The sequence below is a fragment of the Halyomorpha halys genome, unplaced genomic scaffold (genome assembly GCF_000696795.3).
Source record: "Halyomorpha halys isolate HHAL.00 unplaced genomic scaffold, Hhal_1.1 Scaffold1286.1, whole genome shotgun sequence".
In the NCBI taxonomy this organism is placed as follows: Eukaryota; Metazoa; Arthropoda; class Insecta; order Hemiptera; family Pentatomidae; genus Halyomorpha; species Halyomorpha halys.
This window is the reverse complement of record NW_027113895.1, coordinates 110,405-122,593: the sequence shown is the minus strand read 5'-3', so window position 1 is coordinate 122,593 and position 12,189 is coordinate 110,405. Positions and strand designations below refer to the sequence as shown.

The following is a 12,189-nucleotide window of genomic DNA, read 5'->3' as shown; positions in this document are numbered from 1 at the left end:
AAAAAAAAAAAAAGAGTTTTAAAGACAATTAAGCAAAGGACCGTATATTTTCTTAGTATTTTGTTGCTTAGTGAAATATGATTTCAGAAAACAGAGGACGTCTATCGATTTGCTATTTATTTGTGTCCTTAGTTTATTCACAAAATTTCCCGAAATAGAAAATACCCTCTCATTTGCAACCGAACTAAGCTTAATCGTTTTTAAAGCCTGATATAATAATTCTTAATTTTTTGTCCTTTTATTTGTAGCTTCCAGGGCCAAAAATTCTTTTCTTATAATTTGAGTAGAGGAAGTCAATTCTTCCGGTTCCTTTAAATATTTATTAATTGCTACTTCCATAGCATTTTTCAATAAAACATTGTCTGGCTCTTGAATATCGCTTTCAACACGTTTTTGAATATCACATTCTTCCCCTGTAGAGTAATCTTGATAATATTTGTCCGGATAACTTAATAATGTCACTTTTCGTTGCTAATAGAAGGAATTTATTAGAAGATTTCGTTAAAACAGTTTGAGAATTTTGTAAATAAAGGATAAGTGTAACTAATACTGTATCTCTTCTTTCTTCAATCCGTGCCTTTATAGCGTGTATTAATAAATTTGCGTCTTGTCTACCTAAAGTTTCGGCTGCTAATTTTATCGGACATAAAACTTTAAGGAGTTCTAAAACTTTGTAATATTCTTCATCTTCATTCCACATATGAGAAGCATTAAGGTCATTCAGAGTTGAAACAACACATTCTTTTAGGTGTACAAATCTTTCTAACATGGCCTCTAAACTATTCCATCTTGTTTTACAATCAAGAATAAAATTATATTCTTTTTCGTATTTCCGTTTCACATAATTCTGAAGAATGCTATTTTTGACAGGGGATTTTCTAAAATATTTGCAAATTTTCCTTACTTTACAAATAATATTTTTATAATCATCCAATAATTCAGGAACAGGTAATTTATAATTGTTTATGTCAAGAGAATCTAATTCTTCAAAGTCATTATTAGATTCGTCATTTTCTGAGTCCTCACTTGTAGGATTTAAATCTGTTTCCAATGGACTTTTATTTTTATTATATAATATATCAGTAACTGCTAAGTGTATGGCATGTGAATATCACAGTTGATTAATCGCTGGTGATATGTGGGCAAATTTTTTCATAACAGCAGCACCATCATTTGTTGATGCAACTATATCAGTTGATAAATCAAGATTAAAAGATTTTAGTTTCTCAGAAACCAATTTTAACATTGTTTTAGCATCGCAAGTACTTGATATCGGAGCTAATCCTAAATTAAAATCTTTTTCAAGTTGATGTACGCTAATATTTAAATATCTTCGATTTCCTTTATTAGTCCATTCATCTATAGTTATAGAAAATTTTTGCCCTTTTCTTCTTCATACAATTCAATCCATTTATAGTTTCATTAAACTTATAAATAAGATTCATAACTCTAGAATTATTTTGTGGTAAGCAATAATTTCGTTGTTTCAATGACTCTCGTATGAACGAGCTATTTGTTTTGCAATTAATAGATAGTCCATCCAATGCAGCAAGCTTTGATACAATTTCTTCTAAACTAGTCCTTTTCACAAAGTTAAGAGTTACAGGACTGTGTACTTGATTGTGAACTCGGGCCGGCATCAGATGATTTTTTCTTGGTTATTTTATCGTGCACTCTTTTCAAATGATTATGTAAACTGCTTGTGCTTGATCCTTTGCAAGTAAGAATTTTATTCCAATAAATACAACAATGGGGTTTTTCTTTTTCTACATTTTTGAAATAATTCCACACGTCTGACATTTAGGACTACAAAGATATAAAAAATATAAATAAAAATTTATATTTTTATAATATTGAAATATGTTACCTACTTACATTTTGTATAATATCATCTATATCAAATATCAATCAATGGCACTGAACACTGAATTTATGAACTGTACATAAAGAAACCAGAAGACAAACTGATATAAAATCTAAATTAATTCATCCTATAGATAAAACACACCGTTTCTTAGAATCATATCAGACCGATACTATTCCAAGAACCAAACCGCTTGCAACAGTGTTTTCATCAATCTGGTACATTTGTCATTTTCAATTTTTGTTTAAGTGTTATTCATACATTGAAAACCGATATTTTTTACTAAAAAACCGGTTTTCGAATTTCATAATTTTCTCCAAAAAACCGGTTTTTAAAACCTAGTAATCATTGCCATTGTTAAAGCTAACCAGTACGGACCTCTGCATGCTTTGTTAATTGGTTTTGAATTTTGTTAATTGGTTTGTTAGAATTTACATTAATGATAGGAGGCGTTTGAGGAGAACTGTTGTAGAAAATTGGTATTATTATTTAGTTTGTAAATGTTATAAATAAAAGAGTAGATGGTGACACTGCTCCTCTGACGGGAAACCTTTTTTGAGGCAGTCAGTCATGGCGTCCTTGAACGGTAACATACCCTCTTTGTCTTTCTACATAAAACCCTCCCTAAATAAACTGGTAGCACAGCGTCGTTTTATTCTGTACAAGGGTTTAGTGACGAGTATAATTTACGTATATTAACAGATACGTAAGCTTTGTGATTTTATTTAGGACTAACCGCCGAAATCATAACACAAAGGACAATGGACGCCACAGTATTCAACATTGAAAAGCTTGCTGCAAAAAATTATGGGATCTGTTTGATGAAGATTGAAGCGTACTTAGAAGCAAAGGACTTGTACGAAGAACTTATAGAAAAAGATCTGGGAAAGAAAAAACAAACAGGTACTCCCTACTATTATTTTAACGGTTAGTGACGATATATTGTCATTGATTAGAGGTGAAAAAAGTGCAAAAAATGTTTGGGAAAAATTAAGAGAGAGGTTTAAGGGCGTTACAGAAGAAAAAGTGATAGATTTAATGTTTGACCTTGCCAAAATTAGGAAAAACAGTGGTGAAATATTGGATGAATATCTTATGAGGTTTCAATGTTTATTCAAGAGATAGCTCAACTGGATAAATCCTTAACAGACGGAATTAGTAAGATATATCATTGAAGGCTTACCACCCTATTATGATCCTGTTGTCATCGCTATTTTGGCAAATAGAAATATTAAATTCAGTGAAGTAAGGCTTTTGTCATTTGAAAGATGGTATAACCTTTATAGAAATGAACAAGCATTAAAGACTTATTGTTAACGCCATAATATATAATTACCTTGTAAATAATATTTAGTTAGTCTTAGTGTTTAATTTAATAACGTTTATTTTTATTTATATTAATTTAATTGGATTTAGTTATTTGAAAAAGAAAATGTAATTAATTATATTTGTGTGTTATAATGAGTAAAAGAGACAGTTGATAGGGGCTGATGATTGTTGCTAAGGCGTCACCTAACAACGGACTGACCATCTTAGTTTCTTTTATAGCAGTTCCGGCTAATTAGTGGCCATGGTAGCGTCTAAGCAGCCCTGTCTGCCCTTATAATTTAATAGTTTTGGACATTTTAAGTGAGTTAACCATCATTACAGTTCGGAACCAGACCACTTATGTGTTTTGACTTTAATATGAGTTCCGGATAATTAGTGTCCATGAACGTGTGTAAACAGCCCCATCTGCGTTCATTTTGTCGGCTCGCCTAATACCTTAATGCGACTGATGGATATTTGGACTGTCGATGAATCACTACACCAACTCTGGACCATTGCAGCGTTTTATTTAGCTACCAGAGCTGCGACCTACACTTATCGGCAGCACTCTTCCTCTGACCTATCGGAGTGGAGCAACCCTACGTCGACTAGTATTTATTTTATATATTTAATTGTAAATTAGTTTCTTTTCGTTTTCATAATTTATCTAACTATTTTATTTTTATCTGAGAGGCCTTTTTATTTGTACTTGTATTCATTATTAGTCATATTTTGTTTATTTTAATTTTAGTTTGTCGTTTGTTCTTTTTAAAGCCTTCCAACAAAAAGACATAGTCAATTTGAGGTGGTTTTAATACTTATCATAAAAGATTAAAATTTTGTCTAAAACCCTGCTATATTTGTAAAAACCAGGTCACCTAAAAAAAAAATGCTGGTTTAACAAAGAAAATAATAGACGGCACAGGAGAAATGGACCAATGCAGAAAAACCTCAACCAAGAAGATAGCATAGAGCATCCTTGGCCACGGAATTTGCCTTATGTGCTATCAACAATGACAGTAGGTATTTGATTGAGGAAGGATCTGAAGATTTAAAAGAATTTTAAAAGGAAAATGATGTCATCTTTTCCCAGGAAGGAAGCACAGAAGAAATTGATGAAGACTCCGAAGACAAAGTTCCTTTACTGATAGAACAAGAGACAAAAAACATCAGATGATGATGAAATAGTCGATGCAGTCTCAGATATAGATAATTATGGTCAAAATATTAAGATTTTCTCTGATTCAATTGAAAATGAAACATCTGTGTTTATCAAAGAATATGCAGTTGATGTTGATGAAGAAATAGAAGATATTAGCTCAGAAAAACTTGACCGAAAGATGAAAAAACACTTTATTGAAGATTTATACGCTAGAGATGAAGAACACCTTAGATTAAATGCACATGATTCTGATCAGGATGCTGGTGAAAACAATATGGATTGTTAAGCTAAAATTGAGAAATGTACTAGAGCTAAGAAGAAGAAAAGACCGAGAAAGAAAAGGGATTTAGTAGTTCAACAAATATTATTACTAAACCTCCTGTTGGACCAAATGTTCATAATGACATTAGAGGGGATATTGGTGAATATTAAGATCCTAACTATGAAGAATGTGGATGCAGTCGTAAAGGGACAGGTCCAAATCATTATCAAAAGACAGAACACCATTTAGGGATGTTGGAACCTTGGACTCGATGAAGTGTTTTGTGAAACATTTAATAATATAGAGTGATGCAATAAAGTTAATAGTAAAATAAATAAAAGGAAATAATAATACAAATTTTAGGAAGGAACATCAGTCATCTGGAGTTCCTGTTTTGTGTGGCCAACATCCAGTTTTGAATACAAACTTCCTCATGTCATTAGCCACACAGTCTCAGCCTTCCAATCTGGGTGTTCTATGTATTTATTCTTTCAGTAACTGCTTAGGGTTCATGTCATGGTCCGCTCTTGTCACATGACCAGTCCATTTCAACCTTCCTTCATCTATTGCTTTAATCACATCATCCTCTCTGAACAACTCTTATTTTTTTGAGCGCTTCTTTATCTCCGAACTCCTGCTGAACCTACAGGTTCACATACACTTGTTAGGACTTCTTTCAAGTATTTGGAGACCTCTTTCCTCAGCTTTAGTAGTTGTTCAATTTTCTGATCCATATATAAGAACAAATCAGAGTCTTATAAATTATGTTCTTAGTGAGTTGAGATATAAGACTGCTTGAAAGATGTTGTTGAAGAGCAAAGTAGCATCACTTTGCACTTATGATTCTTCTTTATGTTTCTACAGGTACCTGGTGTTCATTTGTGATATGTGAACCTAGATGTGTGAACTCGTGCGTCAACTTAATCTCAAGGGACTAGATGTCCCAGGATAAAATTATTTTCATTTCATTTCATTACTTAGATTGGCACTGGACTAGAAGTCACCTTCAGTTCTGAATGCCTGGAGTCTTCTTGTGATACCATATATTTGATCTTATTTTCATTTATAGTAAGCTCAAGTTACTTACCAGTAGCCTCAAAAGTCATAAATACCCCTGACACTGCAGATCTTGAGCTTGAGTAAAGATATTCCATGAAAGTTTATTCACTTGAATCAATCACCTTATTTATGGAATGGAATATACTAGTTTTTCTACTGATGGCTGATATAGTTTCCTTAAACCAGATGGTAAAGATAATATTTTTAAGTGTCTTGGAAAGTTCACTTCCACCATGTTTACACAGTTCTGCATGCAACCTATTGCTCACATGAGCTTTATGATCTTTTAGTGATGTTATTTATGATGCATCATTGATCTCATCTTCATTAGGTGGTTCTAGATCTTCTCAATATCCAATCTGGGTACTCTTCTCTACAGTATCTTCTATTTGCTCATTGCAGAGATTTTCTCCTTCCTTAGTTTCATGTGCCCTCTCCATTATGATAAACAATCCTTATTGGTGAGGTGAATGCATTCATCACTCATTTAGATGAAGAGTATTTGCTTGAATGTTTTTTTATTTCTATTAGCAATGTGGAAGAATATTCTGATGAACCACAAATTTTGTTTCTAATCAAGTGTTTCTTTATATTTATTAGAACTTTTGAGATCTTTGAACTTCTTTAAAATGAATTTCTTAGAAACTCCTTTGGTGATTCAAGAAGATCTGCATATTATCCTTGGTTGAGTAGAAGTAAATTTGGATAAGACAACTCACATTCTGTATTATTGTAGGTACGATGATTTCAATACAGACTTAACAATGGTTTGGCTGAACAACCATATCTCTGTACATAACCATCTTCATATTTATTCAAGTATGTAGTTATTTATTTTTACATTTGCTTGAATTAATAAGAATTTGGACATACTTATATTGGGCTCTACTCTTATATTAATGTATTATAGATATATAACAAAATTAATGAACCAATCTTTAATTTGTAGGTGTCTTAGCGACTACATTCAGAGACTTTGCTGTTAGTCCTCTTCCTGACAGAAAATGGATTTTGTTTGATGGCCCTGTAGATGCTGTATGGATTGAAAATATGAATACTGTTCTTGACGATAATAAGAAACTTTGCCTTATGTCTGGTGAAAGTATAAAGGTATAATTAATTAAAAATTCAGTCAAAATTAACATTATTATCATAGACTATAGTACATATTTAAATTAACAAATAAAGATAGTGAGTGAATGGAGAGGAACTCTATTATGTTTTTTTATAAATGTCCATGCCTTTTAGACTTATAATCCATGTATTTGTATAAGGAAAATAAACCGGCCTAAATTATTATTTAACAATAATACATATGGTATCCATAACATTACAAGCAAAAGCAAATACTATCAAATATTTTAAATTACTATCAATAATTTATAATTTTATTCAATTAACTTATTACTCCTTATTTTGCTTGTGCTAGCATTTTACATAGGACATTAACTACTTGGCGTACATATTTGGCAGTTGCTTCTGGCACAGGCAAGATGTAATGTCAATCTGGCTAGGAAATGTTGTTTAAATTTAAGTATTAGTGCAAGTGTTTTTTAATAGTTAAAAAAATCACAAAAGGTCAAATATGATAATTTAGACAATAGAAATAAACTGTGAAATGTTTAATTTGTTATGATGAAGTAAATGCAATTACGTTCAAACTAAAATATTTAAAGCTTATTGAAATGAAGTTATGAAATAAAAAATAAATAAAAAGAATCATCATAAGTTATCTCAACAAGCAGTGAACTTCAAATGAAAAACTAACAACCAAGTGTTTTATGACATTTGTGAAGATTTTTATATTAGAATGTAATATTTAATTAATGTTTATATTCTAATTTGCTTTCGTTAATATAAAAAATTGCATTTGTTTTATAAATAAATGTTTTCTCCTATTTTTAAATATTCTTGGCATGAATTAGTAATAAAGCTAAACTATTAACTTGCAATCTTATTTGTCATTACATGTATTATTTCCAAAATTCTAAAGGATGTACTCAGATGCGGTTTATATGTCAATGTTTTAAAATAACTTTAGCAATAGAAAATAAATAAAAACATAACAAAGTATTGGATTGTTTCTTATGAAATGTCACTTTTCACAGGAAAGGTTATTTAGTAAAACAACTTTATGAAATAAAAAAATTCGTATTCAAAATATTTACTTTGTTACATTAGTGTTGTCAAATTTTCAATCCCAGAACTGAAAAATTCAGGATTTTGTAAAGAAATTAATCTGAAAATGGGTTTTTGACCCAAGAATCATTTTTAAAAAATTTACTTTTAAAGAAGCAGTCCAAATTTTTGAACAGATGGAAATCTGTTGAAGATAAGTCTGGTGAGTAAGGTGGGTGTGGAAGGACTTAGTAACACAGCTCATTTAGTTTCTTCACTATCTTGTGAAACGTAAGGTATGGTGTTGTCGTATAACATTATAGGTCTCTTCTGATTTTAACCAATGAAGGTTGTTTTTGATGCATTATGTCAATATCACTGCATCATGAAGTGGATGTGATGGTTCCACCCCTGGGTAAAAAAGAGAAACAAATTATTCCTGTCATTAACTACCATAGAGAAACCAATAATTTTTTAGGTGGGAATTTGGCTTTGGTGTTTGTCCTAATCTTTCGTCAATATTTAACCACTGACCTAAGGTCTGTTGTCATATACAATCCACTTTTCATCACATATAATTATCCTTTTGAGAAAATGGACATTACACATGTAATGGTCCCCAGTACATTATTTCTCTACAAATTTATACATTACTGATGATTTTAATGTTAAAAAAGTTTCTTTTAAAAAAAATATTGGCAACCGATAAAGTTCCTTTTTTAAAAAATAATAATGAGGCTATGTTGAAGCTAAAATTCTTTTTAATTGTACATAATGTTTATATTGTTTCTTGATTGATAAAAAAATTGTTTCTTTTACAGATGACTGATAAAATGAATCTTATTTTTGAACCAGCTGATCTTGATCAAGCTTCTCCAGCTACAGTATCCCGTTGTGGTATGATATATCTTGAACCTAAAATGCTTGGATGGCACCCACTTTTAACATCATATGGGAATATATTGTCTACCAAAATTTTTCCTGAGCAATTTGAACTCATTTTTGAACTTATTAATTGGATTGTACCTCCTGTATTTGAGTTTATTTTTCATAAAGCAAAATTATTCACTGATACCTCAGAACTTCATTTGTTTTATGTGAGTAAAAGTTAAAATTTATACAATTTTGAAAACTTAAATCTTTTGTAGAATATATATTGAACCAATTTATGGGGTGTCCTTTAATCTTGACTTCCTTATAAATTGGGAATACTGCTTGAATTTATTATGTCAGGAATTATGAATGGAAACCCGTTATCAGGTATTTTTATGTCCTAGGTGCTACAGACCTGATGTATTCCTTGACCTCCTCAATAAATCTTCACTAGACAAGCCTATCTTGTACCATTAGTTTTTGTCAAATAATTCTAGTTTTCCATTAGTAATTGGTAATAAGTATATAATATATCGAGCAGAGCTTTAATGTCATAGTTTTTTCCCTTACCATCTGTAACTCCTAAAAATGTGTTATTTAACCTTCTTCTATTTCCTTGTCCATCAGTCCCTTTCTATTAAACACATGGTTTATCAACCTGTCGCTTAATGAAATAGGGATTTTACAAAATGGTAAATTAATTATTAGCTGTTCCAGCTCAGCCATCCTGCTAGGTTCTCTTAAGCGGTCTAGGCCTGAGCAGTTTTGAATTTCAATTAAAAGCTATTTTAACTCGTCTTCTTATAATAAGTTCACTGATTCACCCCTTGCCCTGAGGCCAAGGGCAAAGTTACTGGGATGGTCCATTTAGTTATAACTATATTTACTGTCAGTATATGTTACTCATATTTAATTCTATTTATTAAAATTAAACAAGAACAGAAAATTTTAAAGGTTTTCAAATAAAATTTCATCAAATCAGAAGCCTAACATTATTCATTGTAAACTGACCAGAACCAAAAAGTAGTAAAATAACAACAAAGTAGATAGTAAAAATATAATTTACTGCAAAAAAAAATAGACAAAGTATTTTTGAAGTTTTTGTTTTGAAATAATTTCACTACTTGAGTCATGCCGGAATAGTACTATACATATAAATTAATTTTGAGGGGTTCCCTCGCAGGTAAATATCTGCGTCCTTCTCTAAATTCAAACACTTATGCTATTGTTTTATTGTTTATTTTTTATTAAATCTACTTTGAATTTCTTTTCCTGAGTTTTTATGAAATGGATGGGGAAAGAGAAGTGAATAGGAGAGAAGTAAGGGAAAGAGAGATTTAAAAAAAAAAATACATTTCACAGTGACCTGTTTATTAAACCATATTAATTCTTAACACATGATTATTTGTCGATAAAGATAATAAATTTAAATTAATCGAACAAATGTTATAATTACTGTGTCAGCAATTTTTAGTAGTGAGGGAGAGAGAAAACAAAATAACAACAGTATATCTGGACCACTGGATATTATTCTATGGACTGGAATCAATCTATAGTGATTCTTGGGAACATCATATTAAATTATTGAAAGAAAGATGCGTTGGGAAACTTAAAATATTAAGGATACTTAGCGAAACGAACTGGGGAGCGGACAGGAACGCAATGCTTAAAGTGTATCAAGCTCTAATCTCTTCCAAGATAGCTTATGGCAGCTTTGTTTACGGCTCTGCTTATATAAATGTTTTAGCTAAGCTAGACTCTGTACACCACACAGGAATGGCCTACAGGAGCCTTTAGGACAAGCCCAACCCTTAGTCTGTGTATCGAAGCCGGTCTACCACCTCTGTTGTTCAGAAGACAAAAGCTAGCCGTTAATTACATGACAAAGTTATACTTATGAGAGATAGTTGACCGTGGATGACGTACGAGGAGAAGATGGTTGGGGGTGCTGTCAAAGTGAAACACAAATAAGTTGGTGTAACCTAGTTAATTGTGCCAATGTTTCGGCTAGAGTTTCTAGCCTTCTTCAGGGCTGAGAACAGAACAAGATAACAACCACTGTGGTGGAAAAGTCTAAATGCTGAAAAACATTGATAGGAGAGGCATTATTGTATACTTCAGAATAATATTCAGCGAATATATTACTTATAAGAAAAATTAAAAAATTTAGTTTCTTTTTTTGGTGATAGATATTTAAGTGTCCATAAAAGTAATGGTACCTATTTATGTTAGGGGCTAGAAATCTTTGGAATACATGAACAAGGTTGTCTAATTTTTATTGGGATATAGATTTCAATAGTTTTGAACAAAGACCCTCATATGTTTTGTTAAATATACTGGTAAGAATAGAATATATTATTACTTTATAAAAATTTGTTAATATTTTAATTTCAGAGTTTCACTCGGCTGTACACTTGTATGATTGATCAAGGAGAAGGGAGTAAATTAGGAATAAGCACTCAAGTGCTTGTATGTCTTTTATTATTTTGTATATTATGGGGTTTGGGGAGCATCATGACTGGTAAGATTATAATATTTCATAATATAAATTTAATTTTGTTATATCCCTGTAAATATTCAATATTGTAATCGCCATTGTTTATCACAAAGTTTTATGTGAACCTTGGCATAAATTGGATTCTTGTCATCTTAGTATCACTGAAGAACATATGTGCTCTGATTTTGCCTGTAATATAATATCTACCAATACATTTTTATGTATTCATGGCTTAATATTTTAATATTTATTATTTTAATATTTTATTAACCATTTTCAAAACACTGAATTCAAAATAATGAAATTAAGTTAAATTAATCTTAATCTCTCCTCTTATGGGTTAACTTGGTTTGTGGTGATCGTGTGTTTGATCTAATGTCACCTCGTCTTTCCTGTTTTGCTTGAGGCCTGGCTAGTTTTTTCCTTTGTTCGGCTAGGGTAATTGAGGAGATCTATGATCTTTATTTTTCCTACCATATTGTGAAACACATAAAGACTTTTAAATATCTTGTGAAAGTATACTCCAAGTGTTTATGGATAATATATTCTGTTAAATCTCTTGTTGCAAAAGATGAACTAAATCTAGTTATTTACAATGAACCTGACCATTGTTGAAGCCAGCCTCATTGCACATCTACAGCACAAGAACAAATTTTAATAATTTCAGCTTTATAAGCAGTGTCATTTTTCAGATTCAGTGATCAGGAAGTCAAGGAGTGAGCAGTAACTGTTCTTATTCATGTTAAAATAGAGATGAAATGAACTTCCATCTTCGCTAATACATGTCTTATTTAGATTTTTTTCTGGAGTGAATAGTTTTCAATTTATTTGAACAACTTTTTTTCTTTTCTTTTAAATTTTAGTTTTCTTTTTACTTATTGCACAACTATATAATAAGGAGAACCACTATTAAGGGTGATTCTTATTTTACAGGCATAATTTAGTCTATAAATTTTATTCAATTAGTGAAGTCTAACAAGATTTTTTTTTCTCCTATACCATATAATGGAGAAACATTTCTTCATAATAAATTATTAAAAATAAAA

At 30.9% G+C, this 12,189-nt stretch overlaps 1 protein-coding gene across 1 annotated transcript in view; it reads left to right on the top strand.

Moving 5' to 3' along the window:
* The window catches only part of LOC106689148 (dynein axonemal heavy chain 3), a 144,295-nt gene that overhangs the window by 46,677 nt on the left and 85,429 nt on the right, over positions 1–12,189 (top strand). Inside the window, exons 16-18 of the mRNA XM_067051158.1 lie at positions 6,605–6,765; positions 8,595–8,870; positions 11,041–11,167. Of these exons, the coding sequence (XP_066907259.1) occupies positions 6,605–6,765; positions 8,595–8,870; positions 11,041–11,167 (564 nt within the window). The remainder of the gene's footprint in view (positions 1–6,604; positions 6,766–8,594; positions 8,871–11,040; positions 11,168–12,189) is intronic.